Source organism: Zeugodacus cucurbitae, chromosome 4, assembly GCF_028554725.1.
Source record: "Zeugodacus cucurbitae isolate PBARC_wt_2022May chromosome 4, idZeuCucr1.2, whole genome shotgun sequence".
NCBI classification, from domain to species: domain Eukaryota; kingdom Metazoa; phylum Arthropoda; class Insecta; order Diptera; family Tephritidae; genus Zeugodacus; species Zeugodacus cucurbitae.
This window is the reverse complement of record NC_071669.1, coordinates 44227113-44248081: the sequence shown is the minus strand read 5'-3', so window position 1 is coordinate 44248081 and position 20969 is coordinate 44227113. Positions and strand designations below refer to the sequence as shown.

The following is a 20969-nucleotide window of genomic DNA, read 5'->3' as shown; positions in this document are numbered from 1 at the left end:
AAAATTCTAACTACGTGAGTTTTGGACAATGCGATGATATTGCAATTTTCATTAATAATAATAAAACACAAGTAAGGAAGGGCTAAGTTCGGGTGCAAACGAACATTTTCTTAATGTAATGTATTGCAAAATATTTATGTAATTTTATTAAAATACCACACAACTCGACCAATATAATCGGCAAAAAGTCGACTAGAATAATGAGATGTATATTGTGGACGCTGGAAGATACTTTTTACTCATTTTCACCAACCAACATTTTTTAGATTATATGTATGTTCACTTAGATATCTCACATATTGACCGATATTTAAGTTAGTTCCAAAATCAGTATATTAGGTATATGGGGCTACTGGAAGTATTGACCCGATTTTGCCAAATTTTAGCACAGAGGCACATTAGTAGAAAAAACATATCTCTCTTGAATTTCTTTACAATAGCTGGGAGATTTCAGTAGATTTTTGGTAAAAAATAGGTCACAAGCGCCGATGTCCTCATGTTTGATATCTGGGGCTTGAAGTGTTATAATTCGATTTTGGAGATTTAGGTGATTTAACTTTAGAAACGCAATATCTGTGCAAACTTCTGTTCCGATATCATCACCAGTGCTTATTTTACATATTGTGAAATAAACGATTCAGATGGGCTTCAAAATTATAGTATATGGAAAGTAGGCGTGGTTGTGAATCAATTTTCGAATTATGCTGATGGAATTCCAACCAAATTTTGTTGAAATTGGACGAGTAGTTTCTGCCCAAAAGTGGCCGAAGCCACGTACATCCAGCCATCCATGAACACAACCATGTGAAGAAAACCATTATGTCTTGTGCAAAATGATGTCCGAGTTAAAAAATAAATATATACTATACATATGTATTTGTTTCAAATAATTTCAGATATGAAATTGTTCATCATTAAATGCGTCTTTTTATATTCGAAATCCCATTTAAAATGAATGTGCCACCACTTCAACGCCAGATATAAAGCCTTAGCTTTGTCTTATCATAAGACATTTGATTAGCATACCTGTCAAACGGAACTGTCTTAAATATTATTGTATGCATGTACATAAGTGAAAGCCGCTTAGTCTGTACTGATATATTTATATCTTTGAGAGGGACATACATCATTTGCTAGAAAGAATACTTCAATATATTGTGAATGCCTCTAAATTCTTCTGAAAATATGTTTATGATTCTGAAGTACTAAAAGTGTGAACACTTATTTGTTATGACGTCACCATAAATGGTGTCACATAAGATTCTACCAAATAAGCACTGTGTAGAAAATTGTCTCCCTGCAATGAGTTATCAAATATTTGTGGTACGTGACTACAGCACGAAGGAATTGGACTTTAAATTCACCTAAAGATATGATCTATACTGAAATAACTCAGCTACGGTCATTAGATTGTTGGTAGTTAGCTTCGATCAATATCACTATTTCGAATAATATCAACATCTGACTGTCTTTTTAGAGCGTTCTCAGGAACAATGCACCAACCGTAGAGTGCAAATTAGAAAATAATCTCCTCTTCATTACATTACGTAAGTTTTTTATTGTAAACATCTTCAATAACTTGAAAAAAAAATTTTGTATTTTCAAGTAACTCAAGACGTCATTATCTACATAAATGTTAATTTATCATTAACAATTGATATCTTTCCATGAAACAGTACAGGCGAACTTTCCAACAAAATTTGCAAAGTCATACTAGATGTTGTTGTTATTGATTGATATTTATGTTATTGAATATTATCTACATTCGTACGAAAATGTGTAAACAAATTAGATTAAATGTATGTATATGTTAAGTAGGCGAGGGCTACTTCAGTGATATGTTTCTTCAGACAAGCTCGTGGGAAAAAAGAAAAGAGTTAAATTTAAAATTTAAACACACAGTGAATATTATTGATGTCATCATCAAATACAATTAAAAGCGCCAACTCTTTCCAAAACGATTTTCACCCAAAACAATGGACTGATTTGCAAAAAAGCGTCTTCAAAAAGCTTTCTTTCGTTCGCCGAAAATTATGTTAAATCTTGTTCAGTTTGAGTAATTTACAATTTGTCAACGGAGTTAGTTAATATGATGCAATCAACTTTTATTATTATAATATTTATAGTATCTTCTATTTATTGCAAGTACAATCTATGATCTAGCCAATTAAGAGAGTACAGAGGGTGCAGTGAGTGACTTTGTCAATATTTAGGATCGGCTATGGTTGTCCACGTGATAAACTTTGTTGTTGCATTCATCAAAAATGTAGTGGAACATTGTAGATTTTATTCTTTATCTTTTCTTATCGGTTTAGGTTTAATTTCTAAGAGGATTTTATTAGGTTTCTGAAGTACTAAAAATGAGCACATTTATTTGCTTTTGACGTCACCGTAAATACATTTCAAGCGTGTCACATAATAATCTACACGCTAATATCGCTTATATAGGTTTTTGATTTGATTCATATTTAGCATGTGTAAGACACTTTGGAGGATGGAGTCATATGTAGAAGTTCACGTAAGTGAGGAAAGTTTCTGACTGTCATTCACTTGGGAGTGGCCAGGAACGATTCTTTTACATGTGGCTCAAGCAGCTCACGACTTCCGGTCTTAGACCAAGTATCCTCTGGGTAGCCAACAGACATCCGTTTGGAGGCGAGCGGTTGTGCGTAGGGTTTGGGACCCACCACATAAAAACACCCCCCCAATGAAAATAACAAAACAGCCTCGGATGAGAGACCCCAATTTTGATGACGACCACTGCAAACGTTTAAAGGACTACGATTCAAGGGCATGCACCTGGAACGTCCGGACCCTTAATTGGGAAGGTGCCTCTGCCCAGCTGGTTGATGTCCTCGTAAGAGTAAAGGCTGACATCACCGCCGTCCAAGAAGTGCGATGGACGGGACAAGGACGGAAGAAGGTGGGTCCTTGTGACATCTACTACAGCGGCCATATAAAGGAGCGCAAATTCGGTGTGGGATTCGTGGTGGGAGAGAGACTCCGTCGTCTAGTCCTGGCATTCACTCCGGTGGATGAACGTTTAGCCACAATCCGCATCAAACCGAGGTTTGCGCCCACGTCCCGACGGAAGAAAAGGACGAAGTGATCAAAGATACCTTCTATGAGCGCCTAGAACGTACCTATGAGCGCTGCCCCCGCCACGATGTCAAAATCGTGCTTGGCGATTTCAACGCTATGGTGGGTAAAGAAGGTGTCTTTGGCACAACAGTCGGAAAATTCAGCCTCCATGACGAAACATCATCAAACGGTTTGAGGCTGATCGACTTCGCCGGGGCCCGAAATATGGTCGTCTGTAGTACTAGATTCCAGCATAAGAAAATCCATCAAGCTACTTGGCTGTCCCCGGATCGAATCACTCGCAACCAGATCGATCATGTTGTGATAGATGGACGACATGTCTCCAGTGTTTCTGATGTGCGCACGCTTCGTGGTCCCAACATCGACTCGGACCACTATCTTGGTCCGACAGCCGAACGATTTTCTACACGACTTGCATTCCTGCTCTCTGAGAGCACTCATCAGCATCTCGGTATAAGGGAGCTGTGGGACGGCATATCAAACTCCCTACGTACAGCTGCAACCGAAACCATTGGTTTTCGGAAAAGCCAAAAAAACAGCTGGTATGATGAGGATTGTCGTATCGCAGTGGAGCGAAAACAGACTGCCTCCCTCGCAATGTTGCAATCGACCGCAACACGGGCGGGATGGGAAAGATACCGAGAGCTGAAGAGGGAAGCGAGACGCATTTGCAGACAAAAACAGAAAGAGGCCGAAATGCGTGTGTATGAAGAGCTTGACAAGCTGGCCGACAGGGGTAATGCTCGAAAACCGGCGACTAACTGAAAGTTTCAAGACCGGAGCACACTCCTGTAGGACCCCCAGAGGTGAACTAGTTATTGATGACCAGAGTACACTGAGTTTGTGGAGGGAACACTTCTCCAGCCTGCTCAATGGCAGTGAAAGTACAACACCAGGAGATGGCGAACCCGATTCCCCAATCGACGATGATGGAGCAGATGTTCCATTGCCCGACCGTGAAGAAATTCGAATAGCAATTACCCGCTTGAAGAACAATAATGCGGCGGGGGCCGATGGATTACCGGCCGAGCTATTCAAATACGGCGGCGAAGAGCTGATAAGGTGCTTGCATCAGCTTCTTTGCAGAATATGGTCGGAAGAAAGCATGCCCGACGATTGGAATCTCAGTGTACTCTGCCCAATACACAAAAAGGGACACCCCACAATTTGCGCCAATTACCGTGGTATAAGTCTCCTCAATATCGCATATAAGGTTCTATCGAGCGTACTGTGTGAAAGACTAAAGCCCACCGTTAACAAACTGATTGGACCTTATCAGTGTGGCTTTAGACCTGGAAAATCTACAATGGACCAGAGATTCACCATGCGCCAAATCTTGGAAAAAACCCGAGAGAGAAGAATCGATACTCACCATCTTTTTATCGATTTTAAAGCTGCCTTCGATAGCACGAAAAGGAGCTGCCTTTATGCTGCGATGTCTGAATTTGGTATCCCTGCGAAACTAATACGGCTATGTAAGTTGACGTTGAGCATCACCAAAAGCTCCATCAGGATCGGGAAGGACCTCTCCGAGCCGTTCGATACCAAACGAGGTTTCAGACAAGGTGACTCGCTATCGTGCGACTTCTTTAACTTGATGCTGGAAAAAATAATACGAGCTGCAGAGCTAAATAGAGAAGGTATAATCTTCTACAAGAGTGTACAGCTACTGGCGTACGCCGATGATATCGATATCATTGGAAACAACACCCGCGCCGTTAGTTCTGCTTTTTCCAGACTGGATAAGGAAGCGAAGCGTATGGGTCTGGTGGTGAACGAGGACAAGACGAAATATCTCCTGACATCAAACAAACAGTCAGCGCATTCGCGTCTTGGCTCCCACGTCACTGTTGACAGTCATAACTTTGAAGTTGTAGATAATTTCGTCTACCTGGGAACCAGCATTAACAGCATTAACAATGTCAGCCTGGAAATCCAACGCAGAATCACTCTTGCCAACAGGTGCTACTATGGACTAAGTAGGCAATTGAAAAGTAAAGTCCTATCTCGACGAACAAAAACCAAACTCTACAAGTCCCTCATCATTCCCGTCCTACTTTACGGTGCAGAAGCGTGGACGATGTCAACATCTGATGAGACGACTCTTGGGGTTTTCGAGAGAAAGGTTTTGCGCAAGATTTTTGGTCCTCTAAACATTGGCAACGGCGAATACCGCAGACGATGGAACGATGAGCTGTATGTGTTATTCGACGACATAGACATAGTCCAGCGAATAAAAAAACAGTGGCTACGCTGGCTAGGCCATGTTGTTCGAATGGATGAAAGTGCTCCAGCTCTGAAAGTATTCGATGCAGTACCCGCTGGTGGGAGCCAAGGAAGAGGGAGACCTCCACTCCGATGGAAGGACCAGGTGGAGAGGGACCTGGCTTCGCTTGGTATAACCAATTGGCGCCAAACTGCCAGGAGGGATACGTGGAGCGCTGTTTTGGACTCGGCTATAACCGCGTAAGCGGTATCTACGCCAGTCAAGAAGAAGAAGAAGACATTTTGTACTATATATTTGCGCACCGATTGTGAAAGGCTACCAGCGCGAGTATATTCGACTTTATGTAGCCTTATACCAAAATTTATATTATGTATGGATATTGACAACCACTCAAAGACAAATAAGTCTTTAGCCACCTCGAGATATCCGTACTTCAGACCATGAAACCGATTATTTACATGAGTAAATACAGTAGTTTTCCGAAATAACGAACACATTAATTGTCAGGCCTGTTCGTTAAATTGATTTTTCGTTAATTCGACTACTCACTTAGAGGTATGTTTTTCAAGAAAAATTAGTTAAACATCTGTAAATTGCAGTTTAATAAATTGTTTTATTAATTATTAGTTAAAAAATTAAAAACCATAACAAAACAATATAAATCAGCTAAATTCTTCCGAAATGGACCAATTCTGACTCTTATTCTACTATTTGGTACTGATCTGAGCTCTCTGAGAGCACTCATCAGCATCTCGATATAAGGGAGCTGTGGAACGGCATCTCAAACTCATTGCATACCGCTGCAGCCGAAACAATTGGTCTCCGGCAACGCCAAAAAACCAGTTGGTACGATGAGAATTGCCGTTCCGCAGTGGAGAGAAAACATACTGCCTACCTCGCACCGTTGCGATCGACCACAACACGTTCGGGGTGGGATAGATATCGAGAACTGAAAAGGGAAGCGAGACGCATTTGCAGACGTAAAAAGAAAGAGGCCGAAATGCGTGAGTATGAAAAGCTTGAAAAGCTGGCCGACATGATGACAAGAAGGTTTCAAGACCGGAGCATTATCATGTAGGGACCGAGGAGGTAATCTGGTAACGGATGTCCAGAGCATACTGGGATTATGGAGGGAACACTTCTCCGACCTGCTCAATGGCAGTGAAAGTACAACACCAGGAGATGGCGAACCCGATTCCCCAATCGATGACGATGGAATAGATGTTCCATTACCCGACCATGAAGAAATTCGAATAGCAATTACCCGCTTGAAGAACAACAAATCGGCGGGGACCGATAGATTACCGGCCGAGCTATTCAAATACGGCGGCGAGGAACTGATAAGGTGCATGCATCAGCTTCTTTGCAGAATATGGTCGGAAGAAAGCATGCCTGACGATTGGAATCTTAGTGTGCTCTGCCCAATCCATAAGAAGGGAGATCCCACAATCTTCGCCAATTACCGTGGGATCAGCCTCCTAAATATCGCATATAAGGTTTTGTCGAGCGTATTGTGTGAAAGACTAAAGCCCACCGTCAACGAACTCATTGGACCTTATCAGTGTGGCTTTAGACCTGGAAAATCGACAACTGACCAGATATTCACCATGCGCCAAATCTTGGAAAAAACCCGAGAGAGAAGAATCGATACTCACCATCTTTTTATCGATTTTAAAGCTGCCTTCGATAGCACGAAAAGGAGCTGCCTTTATGCCGCGATGTCTGAATTTGGTATCCCTGCGAAACTAATACGGCTATGTAAACTGACGTTGAGCAACACCAAAAGCTCCGTCAGGATCGGGAATGACCTCTCCGAGCCGTTCGATACCAAACGAGGCTTCAGACAGGGTGACTCACTATCGTGCGACTTCTTCAATCTATTGCTGGAAAAAATAATACGAGCTGCAGAACTAAATAGAGAGGGTACAATCTTCTACAAGAGTGTACAGCTCCTGGCGTACGCCGATGATATTGATATCATCGGAAGCAACAACCGCGCCGTTTGTTCTGCGTTTTCCAGACTAGATAAAGAAGCGAAGCGTATGGGTCTGGTGGTGAATGAGGACAAGACGAAATTTCTCCTGTCATCAAACAAACAGTCAGCGCACTCGCGTCTTGGCTCCCACGTCACTGTTGACAGTCATAACTTTGAAGTTGTAGATAATTTCGTTTATCTGGGAACCAGCATTAACAACACCAACAATGTCAGCCTTGAAATCCAACGCAGAATCACTCTTGCCAACAGGTGCTACTTTGGACTGAGTAGGCAATTGAAAAGTAAAGTCCTCTCTCGACGAACCAAAATCAAACTCTATAGTCGCTCACTTGACCTGGCTTCACTTGGTGTTTCCAGTTGGCGCCAAAAAGCAAAAAGGAGGAATGAGTGGCGCGCTCTGGTGGATTCGGCTATAATCGCTTAAAGCGGTTCCTACGCCATATATATATATATATATATATATATATTATTTGATTTTTTCTTGAGTACTTACAAATCTCCGATGTTCGTTATTTAAGGTAGTCAATGTAACAAATTTGCTTGTTCGCTATAAACGGTTTTCGTTAAAACGAATATTCGTTATTTCGGAAAACTACAGTATTGTAAAATTATGTTGGAACTTTATATACTTAGTACTTTGTAGAATTTGGTACTATGTAAAGATAGATTTGAACCAAATATGTCACAGAACATCATCGTTGTCGAATCTTGTGCGGTTGCAAATATTTTGAACGTCAACAAAACTTGGTAGAAATTTACATTCACCAATTTTTTGTGTGATATCTCCGCCATTGAGAAAGAAACTCATGTGAAATTTCACATAAATGTTGCGTATATCACACATCTTCAGATAAAGTGACCAATCTCTCTTTCCCTATAACCCACTTGAAAATATAATAATAGTTTCAATTGATTTATTCGAAGACTAAATGAAATAAAATGAAATACAATGATAATCTGTTAGATAAACATATTCAGCGATAGGTAATTAAGTTTCCCTCACACCCTTGGATTTTTATAAACAATACTATAGTAGAGAGGAAACAGAGACGGAGAAAGCTTTGCTAGATGAACATATGACAACTTAAAATATCCTTATTACAGCAATTTATCTACCGCAAATAAAAGGCCACAAGGTCTAGGACGAATTTAAATAGGGATTAAAACAAAATATTTTGATTTTTTATGTCAAATATTTGTCACGCTCTGGAAGGTCAAGGCCTTTTTAAAAGCATTTAAATAAAGCTGGGTACAAAATTAAGCTCGATATATGGGTGTTGCCCAGGTAGCCCAATTAGCACTAGATGTGCCATTTTGTTGTTGGGTGTTGCCCAACTTCACGTAAATATTCCCTTGAATCGAATTTCCATCTGTGAATCGCTGCTAAATCGCAATAAAATCGATTAATCTCTGAAGTGGTTGGTTACTGAAGATGACAAGTCAATGACACAAATGACAATGTCAAGCGAAAACATTTGTCGGTGAATCGCAGTGAGCCGACGCAAACGCTGAACAATCCAGGATAGATGATCAGGAAAGTTTTGCTATGTGTTTGCTAGGATTCCCAGGTAATCATCGACTATGAAATGCTAACTTACAGCCAGGATCTTAATTGAAACCTCTACTGCCAACAATTACACCGTCTGAAGGAAGCAATTGTCCAGAAACGAGCAGTATGAAATAAGTTGTGTTCTTCGATAGTGAAGTTCGAAAAGTTCCGGGAGCGTGTTTGGGTTTCTTATGCATCCAATTTATAATCTGCACCTGGCAATAGGTGATTACTACCTGTCCAATGGCGAATAATTTTGCTTGTAAAAATCGGGTATCCCAATGTTTTGCCAAAATAGAAAGTGGTTTCAATGAGCGTGGGATTATGAAAATATCACCAAAATGTCAATAAGTTATCAAACAAAACGGTGCATATTTTAAAAATTTGATGCAAAATTAATGGATATATTTTTACTGAACATATCAATTTGAGTTCACAACCCTCTGAGTAATAATCCTGCCAAATCCCCCAACCATTGAATTGTAGGTAAAAATCTTCAATCAAGGAAAATCTTTAAATAAAAACTCAAAACTGCATGTTTAGCAGGTTCTCATGTTATTAAACCCTGAAAATGATACAGGTAAATATATATAAAACTCGTATACTCTATGAACCAGAAGTAGAGTGATTTAAAAGGCCGCGTATCATTATCAATCATCATTAGTTTTCACAGTAAACATCTTGAATAAACCGAAAATAAATTTTTCACAATTCTCAAGTACCTCGAGACGTCATTATCTATAATATAAAAATGAATCGCAAAATGTGTTGCTAAGCGCATAACTCGAGAACCGCTGAACCGATTTCGCTAACTCTTTGTTTAGAATGTTTTTAGAGGTACCGGGATGGTTCTTACGGAGAGAAAAATTAGAAAAATTTTTTCAATTTTCTAATCACCCATACAAACAATTTCTGTCGTTAGTCTTGAAAAAAGTCGAGAAGGGCCAAACCGATCTGGCTAATTTTAGTTTTGAAATATTTATGGTATTTAGCCCAAAACAATTTGTGACAAGTAGGGAAAGGCAACCGAACATTTTATACTTACGCAATTTATTGATGTAATTTTATTACACACAATTTGAAAAAAAGTCTAATAGAATAACGAAAATCAGCATATATAGTACATGAGGGTTGAGATAATTCCTGAACCAATTTCACTCATTTCCAATGCCCAGTTATAATGGGAATAGGGGCAACTTGGCACCTGTTAGTAGGCAGACAAACGGCAATTCGGCCTTGAAATTACTCCTAAATTGCAAATCAACGAAACACCAGTCTGCAAAATCGCCAAAAAAAGAGCTATAAAGAAGATTTTCCAGATATTCAAGTCGCTGGAGGTACTGCACAGGACTTTAAAAGATCTACGTGACAACGAAAATATTTTTGGTGAAGCCATGATTCTGTTGGCAGGTGATTTTCGCCAGACTATTCCTGGATCAAGTGTTGCTGACAAACTAATCACATGCCCAAAATCATTTAATTTGTGGTGACAAATAAAGAATCGTCAATTAACAAATAACATACGAGTGTTTTTCCAACAATATCATACTGCGATTGTAGAAATAGTTGAAAATGGTAGCGACGCAGTTGACACCTCGATGGATTAAGAACATTTTTAACGGGTTTCTGTCACTTCATGGCCCCGAAAGAGGAGCTTATTCATCGTGTTTTTCCTGACATGAAATCATAATATAATAAACATAAATGGCTGATTGAATGACCTATATTGGTGGTAAAAAAACAAGGATCTCTTTGATCTTAATGCGAAAATTTAGAATTTCGTTAAATTTTAATTGCTGGACTATCCCCACTCACTTGCAATTAAAAGTAGTGTGAGTTGTCATCATGCTGCGTAACATAAATCAACATCAAACTTTCCAAAAGAACAATACTGGCTGTGAAGAAGGTAATCAATATCGTCACAAAATCCAAGATAAAGCCAACTATGAAATTTGGTCATTTGTTACTTTCTCCAATATACGATTAAAAAATCAAAGTTTTACAAATTATAATGATTTACGCTTAACACAGATCTACAATAATATCGGCAATAATATCAGATCGGCTATAACGTTTTCGTCTTTATGCGTAAGAATTTTTTCTATGCATTGAAAGATTTACTAATTTAATGTATACCTTAGCCACAAAATCGTGTGGCCGGGTCTGCTAGTAAATATATAAATGTGAATGAAATTCCCAAACTCATATATACTACATGCCTTTATAAGTGATTGAAATTTTTGTTATTAAATATTATCTATCTTCATATGTATATAGTATATATATTAGATTATGTTCGAAGAGAATTTGCCGAGGGCTTCATATGACTATATGAATATATGTATAACTATATTTAAATATGTGCGAGGGGAAAAACAAAATATAATATAATAGTATTTCACCAATCAGAAAGATAACTGATGACATCAACAGATACAAATAATAGGTGTTGCTCTCAACAAAACCGATTGACCGATTTGCTGAAAGGCATCTTTCAAAAGCTAACTTTCGCCCTAAATTATGTTAAATCTTTCTCAGCTTTACTGTGTTTCATCTTTTTTGGCAAATAGTTATTATAATTATATTAAAGCAATCGAAAAACATTTCTCAAATACTTCTAGAGGTTCAAAAATAAATCCATATATATTATTAGACCCTAGTGAATCTCAACCTGCTTAACGATAGGGTAAAGTCTAGACACGTGCGATTGACTGAAATGCGCAGTTGTAAAAGCGCAGTTTTTCGCAAAAAATTTCAAGAGCCGTCAAATAAGTGATTGCTAACATTCTTTCTTGCTTTATTGCAAGTGTCAAAATAGATTATTAAAAACACTCGAACCAAATTTCATTTAAAAAGTGCAGTCACGCCTCATCTTAATAAATGAAACGCATATTTAATTAGCCGCTTGCGATTATCGGAGAAAGATAGGACACAAAATGGACTATAAAAGCGTTGAACTGAAAAATCCACGATATAGTTGTATACCACCAGTGGTGCTATACGACATTACCAAAAACGCTAAAGGTAAGAAGATACTAAGAACTTAAAAATTTTTGAGTTGAAATCCTCAACAAGCACATATTCTTATGGGTTTTTACTTTTATTTTTCCCTTAAATAGCAAAATGTTCAAGTTCTTCGTATTCTTCACCATTTGTGCCGCCTTGGCCTCGGCCAATATGGTGCGTGTGCCCATCTACAGGAACCCGAACTACAGCAAAACACGTGAATCCGTGAAGACTGAAGTCGCCTACTTGCGCGGAAAGTACAATGTGGCCGCACCACGAGGCGTCACTGAACCATTGAATAATTACTTGAATTTGCAATATTACGGTAAGATTACCATTGGTACTCCAGCACAGGACTTTTTGGTACTGTTCGATTCTGGTTCCTCCAACTTGTGGATCCCATCGTCGACCTGCCCTACCAGCAACGAGGCCTGCCAAAACCATGCTAAATATGACTCCAGCGCTTCCAGCACCTATGTAGCCAATGGCGAGAGCTTCTCCATCCAATATGGTTCCGGAAGTTTGTCTGGTTTCTTGTCACAGGATACCGTCAGAGTAGCTGGACTTACCATTAAGAACCAAGTTTTTGCTGAAGCTATGTTGGAACCTGGTGATAGCTTTGTTGACTCAAATTTCGACGGTCTTATGGGTATGGCTTTCCAATCGATTTCCAATGACAACGTTGTGCCACCTTTCTACAACATGTGGTCTCAAGGTTTGATCAGCAAGAACTTGTTCTCTTTCTACTTGGCTCGTGCTGGAACTTCCTCTCAAGGTGGTGAAATGATTTTGGGTGGCTCTGACTCCAGCCTCTACAAAGGTGAACTCACCTACGTACCCATCTCTCAACAAGGCTACTGGCAATTCGGTGTGGACAGCGGTAGCATGGGTGGTCAAGTTTTGTGCTCTGGTGGTTGCCAAGCCATCGCTGATACTGGCACCTCTCTCATTGTTGCTCCATACTACGGCTATATTACCTACATGAACATCGTGGATCCCGATGGTGATGGCTATGTTGATTGCTCGTCCATCAGCAGTCTTCCCGATATCGAATTGGTCATTGGCGGAAAAACATTCACCATTCCAGCCTCGCAATACATTCTGGAATCTGAGGGACAATGCTCACCGGCTATTAGCTACATGGGCACAGACTTCTGGATCTTGGGTGACATCTTCATCGGTCTTTACTACACCGAATTCGATATGGGCAATAACCGCATTGGTTTTGCTCCAGTCGCATAAGTGACTTCGACTTAGAAAAATTTACAAATTGTTAATAAATTTGAGTGTAATCCTTGAAATGAACTATTTTCTTTATTTATAATGCAGTAGTTTAGACTTATTTATCAGCAAATATACAATTGTCGAAGCTCCAAATATATTCTTTGAAAAACTATAATTATGCCTTAAACTTGAAAAAATGTTTGAAACATATCAGGATTTAGTCCAGATAATGATACTTGGCACATTTAGTTCTGAGGTAGCCAAGGAAAAATACACATAGGCAGAAATTATTCCGCAGAGTTAGCCATTGGGCCTCATGCATAAAACGTGAGCTTGAGCTCGGACTCGATTTTTTGATTAAAAGGTGCTTGTCGTATGCATAATAAAATTTGATGTGTTTGCTTTTACTCGCTGATTCCGTTTGATCTCATCGTGCTCAGTATGAACGAAGTTAGATGAGCTAGTGCTCATTTTCATATGCATAAAAACAAGCTTTTGCTTTCTTTTGTGAGCTCTTGCTCAAATTTTGTTGAGGCTGCCTTATAGTTGACTCGCGTACACTAAAAAGGAATCATGGCTGAATATTTTGTGCCACAAAGAAATATTAAATGTTATCAACAGCGTAAAACAAATTTAACAAGTGAGGATAAAAAATTATATAGGTTTGTATTCTTAATTATTAATTTTTTTTTATTATATAATTAATAATAAAATGATAAATACATAGGTTTGATGACACTAGCATCTGTTGGTTGGCTTATTATTTTTTTGAGAAGTCAGAAGAAACACTTAGTGATGCCCTCAGTAACATTGATAACATTTGACTATATTTAATATTTTGTGCAGATCCTGGATTCCAAAATGGTATAACCTCAAAATTGCATAGTAATGTTCAAATCCGGATATCTGTCTGTCTGTCCGTCCGCGCAAACTGCAACTTGAGTAAAAATAGTCACATATCTTCCTGAAATTAGTAGACGTGTTTTTTGGCACTATATGAAGATTGATTTCGTCCACAAAATGGCGGAACCCGAAAAGGCATAAAGTGCCATAACTAAGCCATAAAATAAGCTATGAAAGCTATGAAAAATTAGGTACAAAGGATCGCGCTGTAAAGGGGCATATTTGGATGTAATTTTTGTACATATCTCGTAAACTACATACAAAAGCTATATCAACCAAACTCTCTAAAACCATTTTATTTAATCGGATTATAACCACGCCCACCTCCCATGCAAAGGTTATGTTGAAAACTACTAAAAATGCTTTAATAGGAAAGGAAAAGTAAGGAAAAACCCCAGAAACCTGAAATTTCGTTATAAAGATGGTACATAAAAGCTGCACTCAAATTGGAATACAAAAGTTCAAATTGGCTCCTCCCACAAACCCATACGACAGAAACTAATCCACCAATTTCAATGAAATTCGGTTCATAATATATTCCAGCCATCCCAATAATATGTTGTGAAAATAGGCCAAATCGGTTCATAACAACGCCTACTTCCTATAACCAGAACTGTGAAGTCAATCTGAATCGTCAATTTTTGCTCAATTTCTTTTACACATGTTTCTAGTGTATGTTTATTTTATTTTTAATGCTTGGTAATTGACTTTTTTCTAGCAAATATTTATTTTGTTTTAGTTTTTCTACTAAAAATTTAGAAATGTCATAAGTTTCTATTTTATTATTATTATTTGATCCTACTTCTACTTCACTTTCACTTGACGACACGTTTGCACTTCTATAACATTAGATGTTTGATCTCCCTTTGCTCAAGTAATTGCAATTGGTTTGAACTCATTTTTATGCATACGAAATTGAGCAAAAGCTGTTGCTGTTTGATCGAACTCGACTTACGAGCAATTGCTCACATGCCTCAACTCAGCGCTTTTACTCGTTTTTATGCATGTGGCCCATTTTGCTTCTATCAATAGGCAAGCGGGTACCTTATTTAGTTGTTAATAAAATTCTAAGGAAGTCCATCGGTTCATAATAGAGATATTAGGTTAGTTATAAGATGTCTGCTCATATTAACAGCAGTGCCAATTATCGCATACTTTAATGCGAAACTCTGGTATATTTGCTATAGAAATTGCATATAAATTTATGCGTTAAAATTCACATAACGGTACAGAAAATTTGTATTAATTCGGGTTGCAGTAAGTATGTATATAGCTAGTCCGTCCATTATAATAAAAATATAAATTAGTACCTGGACATAAAGACGAGGTCAAGAATCATTAAAGTAATGTTTTTGGACCAGAATTCACGATCAAACAACGAATTGGGAACTCTTAACAATCGAAGTTCAACGCAAAAACGGTGTTCATAAAAACACATTTAACCTTTGCGACAGCTACTGGCAAAGTAAACAATGAATGCATCTGAAACTCTCCAAACTCGTCAAATTTTAAATTTTACAATTCATGTCAATTTTTGAACACATCGCTGACTAATGAAAAGTATTAAACTGTGGGTTGTTTTCAAATACAACTACTTGGTGGCAGAAACTCCAAAACACTTAATTATTGATTGCGTAACTCACACTATGACGAAGTGTGAATAAATCACAAAGAGGAGAATATTGAGAGCATATCAACTTAAGTAAACAATTATATTATATTAAGTGTAATTTATTAGATTATTGGGACTTGAAGATAAGACTGTGAACAAAGTATCGCTGTAAAAACTTAACTTTAAAACTTAATTAGGTCTCTAGATGTGAAATAAAAAATCAAGAAAATAATAACTAGTGTCTGACCGATACCCAATTTTTGGCCAATGCTGATTCTTTAATTCATTCATGAACAAATTTATTTAGTAAACTGATATAACATAACATATAAAGAAACAAGTAACATCGCAAATTAATTAAGTATTCAAGAATATATTCACTTATTTGTCCATCTATTTACATATACAGTCATGTGAAAAAACAGACATATTGTGAAATGGCATACACTTTCAAAGACAACAAGTGCAGTTGAACTTCCACAACTTGAACTTCTATCACTGGAATTTCTCCATAACTCGAACTCTTGAATTGGCAATAGAAGTCACATTTCATACAAATTATCTTCCGTAATTCGGAACATTCTCTAGCTCGAAGTTTTTTCCTGAATTATGGTGATTCGAGTTAGGGAAGTTTAACTATATATAGATATATTTCTAAGTAAATTTGCATTATTGAAAATAGCTAAGGAACTACTATCTAATAATTAAATAATTCTATTCATATTGAAATAATATTTCATTGGCTCAGCTACAAAAATTATTGTTTATTCAGTATTTAGTTGTTAGTATAACAGCCCGACATCGACGAGACATACATTCAATCAATTTTTGGCATGTGGCCTTCATTTACCAGTTGCTGTTTTACACCTCAATCTACGAGTTCCCAATCGAATTTAGATCCGGCGTCCGGTAGTCATCTGAGAACCATTGTTTTACCAGTTTTGATGTGTGCTTTGGGTCATTGTCTTAATCAATACATAAATAGGTAGCTGTTGTAATTGTCTACTCAATTCGATATATCGCACATATACCATGGTAGGAAATGCATCCTCATAACAATATTTGACACTCCTCCATGAAATCTCCAATGTCATGCAATAATATTAAAAGATTTAAGTGACATGCGAATGAATTAGAAGGACGATGTTGGGTCAGACTCTAATAGCAACGCCTTCTACACCGTTTGTAAACCATACAGGTGATGTTTGAATTTGACAATAAATAACTTCAATTTCTTACACACATATACTCACGACTAGATCGTAGAAATTCCGGTAGGCCAAAATCTGAATTCATTATTCGAAACCCTCCTTTGATCACTCCACAAGATCTGGTCTCCATCCACCATCCATAGCAGATGAAGAGCTCGAGTTGTCATGTGAAACCAGAGTGAGCCTTGCGCAACTTCGTGCTTGACATTGGTAGCATTCGTTCTGGACTCTTACTTATCCAGACTGAACCCCGACATACAGAATACATGTCACGCATGCAATGAGTCCGCGCATGATGCTAGTCACCTCTTTGCATGCCCAACGAACCCAACTCACCCTTTCCCTTTGGTCCGACTCCATTGAAAGATCATGTTTTCTGGGCCTCCCGTTGGATAACTAATAGACTTTTGCCCGATGACAACTAGAATTATGTTTTCCGTTCCAGCAGGGCTGGACAACAACAACAACAACATGTGATCGTCATAGATTTTATAAGTGTAAGACACTATTTGAGGGAGTTAATAACAACAATATTTTTCCATACAGTACATCAATATATTAGACCAATGTACAAACAAATTAATCCACAAGCACAAGACCATACTAATAGAGCCATATATGAAATCCCACCTGTCGTTTGACTAATAATGCTATAAGAAGTCTTTGCTTTACAGTTATGCAAGGAATAATATTCACTGCAATTAAATTTCGAACTCACGTCTACTTGAACTGTAATTACAAACTCAAACAAGGTAAATATATCCGTCATGAGGTAATATAAAACTAATTTACAACAAGTAAGGAAGGGCTAAGTTCGGGTGTGGCCGAACATTTTATACTCTCGCAATTTATTTATTTAACTTTATTTATATTATATAATACACAATTTGACCCACATATTCGTCATATATATTGTATAAAGTCCATTGAAAGTTGGAAACCATAATATTAGGTTAGAAGCACCGAGGTCCTCGTGTTCGATATCTGGGGCCTTAAAAACCTATGGTCCGATTTCGGCGATTTTAGAATGGGGCTGCCACACTATTAACATAGTATTTGTGCAAAGTTCTGCACCGATATCTTCACTAGTGCTTACTTTATTTATTGTAATGTAAACGATTCAGATCGTCTACATAGATTTGGTATATAGGAAGTAGGCGTGATTGTGAAGCGATTTGGCCTATTTTCACAACATATCATTGGGATGTAAGGAAACTATTACAAACCAAGTTTCATTGAAACCGGTCGAGTAGTTCCTGAGATATGGTTTTTGACCCATAAGTGGGCGACGCCACGCCCATTTTCCATTTTGTAAAAAAATCTGAGTGCAGCTTTCATCTGCCATTTCCTATGTGAAATTTTGTGTTTCTGACGTTTTTCTTTAGTGAGTTAACCCACTTTTAGTAATTTTCAACCAAACTTTTGGGAGGTGGGCGTGGTTATTATCCGATTTCTTTCATTTTTGGACTGTATTAGGAAGTTGCTAAAAAAATGACTGCAGAAAGTTTGGTTTATATAGCTCTATTGGTTTGCGAGATATGTACAAAAAACTTAGTAGGAGGCGGGGCCACGCCCACTTCCCCAAAAAAATTACATCCAAATATGCCCCTTCATATTTCCATAGCTTTATTTATGGCTTAGTTATGGCACTTTATGTGTTTTCGGTTTTCGCCATTTTGTGGGCGTGGCATCTCATTTCGTCCGATTTTGCTCATTTTCGAAAGCAACCTTCCTATGGTGCCAAGAAATAAGTGTGCCAAGTTTCATCAAGATATCTTAATTTTTACTCAAGTTACAGCTTGCACAGACGGACGGACGGACGGACGGACAGACAGACATTCGTATTTGAACTCCACTCTTCACCCTGATCACTTTGGTATATATATCTAACTCGTTTAGTTTTGGGTGTTACAAACAACCGTTATGTGAACAAAACTAGAATACTCTCTTTAGCAACATTTGTTGCGAGAGTATAAAAATCGTACTGCAGATTGCTCAAGGCCGAAACGATTTGTCTCAGGTATAAACCAGCCAACGATATATTTGCCAGTCTTTGCTATCCACTGCTAATTTCATTTCGCTTTACATGTATTCTTATCGTAGAATAAATTAGCGAAACAGCGTCTGCGTTTTGCAACAAACCAAACCTTAATGTGTCTAAAGCATTTTTTGTAATTAAATAGACTCCTATCAGAGCCTCCTCACTTAAAAGCGATAAGGTCATTGAACGGTTCAGCAGTAAAAATCGCCAAATTGCTAAAACTTTGAAGCATTTAGTTGATAAGACAAAAAATGATGATATCAGTTATACCTGACTGAGAAGCAAAACAAAAACAATCAAATTCTAATTAATCATGAACAATGACAAGCCAGCTGATAATAGCGTGGAGCTCCGATGATACAGCTTAACTCGACTATAAAAGCGATGAGCTGCAACATAACCGACACAGTTGTATATCATCGTTTGGTGTTATACGACATTAATAAAAATCTAACGGTAAGTTACTGAATTACTGCTTTAATTGGTGAATATCATAATCCCAATTTATAAGGACATTTTAAATTAACTTTTTTTGTTTGTTCTCGCCCAACAGAAAAATGTTCAAGTTCTTCGTATTCTTCACCATTTGCGCCGCCTTGGCTTCGGCCAACATGGTTCGCGTACCCATGATCAAGAACCCCAACTACTGCAAGACACATGCATCTGTGAAGGCTGAAACCGCCTACTTGCGCGCCAAATACAATGTGGCCACTCCACGAGGTGCCACTGAGCAATTGCAAGATCAATTCGATATGTCTTACTATGGCAAGATCACCATCGGTACACCACCACAGGAATTCTTGGTGCTCTTCGATTCTGGTTCCTCCAACTTGTGGATCCCATCATCCTCTTGCCCCAGCAGCAACCAAGCTTGCCAAAACCACGCCAAATATGACTCCAGCGCTTCCAGCACCTATGTAGCCAATGGCGAGAGCTTCTCCATCCAATACGGTTCCGGCAGTTTGTCTGGTTACTTGTCTCAGGATACCGTCAGGGTAGCAGGACTCACCATTAAGGACCAAGTATTCGCTGAAGCTATGCAAGAACCCGGTACCAGCTTCGTTAACTCCGGTTTCGATGGTCTTATGGGTATGGCTTTCCAATCGATTTCCAATGACAACGTTGTGCCACCTTTCTACAACATGTGGTCTCAGGGTTTGATCAGCAAGAACTTGTTCTCCTTCTACTTGACACGTGCTGGTACCTCAGTGAATGGTGGTGAAATGATTTTGGGTGGTTCTGACTCCAGCCTCTACAAAGGTCAACTTACGTACGTGCCAATCTCTGAACAAGGCTACTGGCAATTCGGTGTGGACAGCGGTAGCATTGGTGGTCAACCTTTGTGCTCTGGTGGTTGCCAAGCCATCGCCGATACTGGCACCTCTCTCATTGTTGCCCCATACTACGGCTACATTACCTACATGAACATCGTGGATCCCGATGGTGATGGATACATTGATTGCTCATCCGTCAGCAGCCTTCCCGATATGGAATTCGTCATTGGTGGCACAACCTTCACCATCCCAGCCTCGCAATACGTTGTCGAATCTGAGGGACTCTGCTCACCAGCCATCAGCTACATGGGTACTGATTTCTGGATCTTGGGTGATATCTTCATCGGTCTTTACTACACAGAATTCGATATGGGCAACAACCGCATCGGTTTCGCTCCAGTCGCTTAAACTCAATCGATAATTAAGTTACAAGATGATATTTTTTGTTTTTAATAAAACGATTTAAATGCTTTAATTTTGAACCAAATTGTGTACATTTGAAATGGCAAAGTAGTGATTACTCTCTACTTATCAACTGCGCCTCTATTTCAGTATTTAAGCAAATTTAATTCTAAACCAAATTGTCTCAATAATATTTTGAAGGCATAACGTCGTTTGATCTCTCGTGCCATAGTCAACAATTACAATTCCATTTGCGGCAGTCATTGTGAAATTAAACTGGCCGCAGAACTATAACGGACATTATAATAAAACGGTTTATTTGCATTTAATAGCACACCTGACCATAGCACGGGAGTTACAATTTGGGAACGAAAATTCACAAGCGATTATTTGAATTATTGAATTCAATTAGAATTATTTGT

The 20969-nt window shown here is 38.5% G+C and overlaps 3 protein-coding genes across 3 annotated transcripts in view; 2 read left to right on the top strand and 1 right to left on the bottom strand.

Moving 5' to 3' along the window:
* The window catches only part of LOC128919785 (lysosomal aspartic protease-like), a 93394-nt gene that overhangs the window by 56850 nt on the left and 15575 nt on the right, over positions 1-20969 (bottom strand). The window lies entirely within an intron of this gene.
* On the top strand, positions 11748-13181 carry LOC105221114 (lysosomal aspartic protease-like). The gene is made up of 2 exons (XM_011197830.3): positions 11748-11898; positions 11994-13181. Exon 2 carries the CDS (start codon positions 11998-12000, stop codon positions 13120-13122), a length of 1125 nt encoding a protein of 374 aa, XP_011196132.2. The 5' UTR covers positions 11748-11898; positions 11994-11997; the 3' UTR covers positions 13123-13181.
* On the top strand, positions 19168-20632 carry LOC105221116 (lysosomal aspartic protease-like). The gene is made up of 2 exons (XM_011197840.3): positions 19168-19327; positions 19425-20632. The coding sequence occupies exon 2, from the start codon at positions 19429-19431 to the stop codon at positions 20551-20553; it is 1125 nt and encodes a 374-aa protein (XP_011196142.2). The 5' UTR covers positions 19168-19327; positions 19425-19428; the 3' UTR covers positions 20554-20632.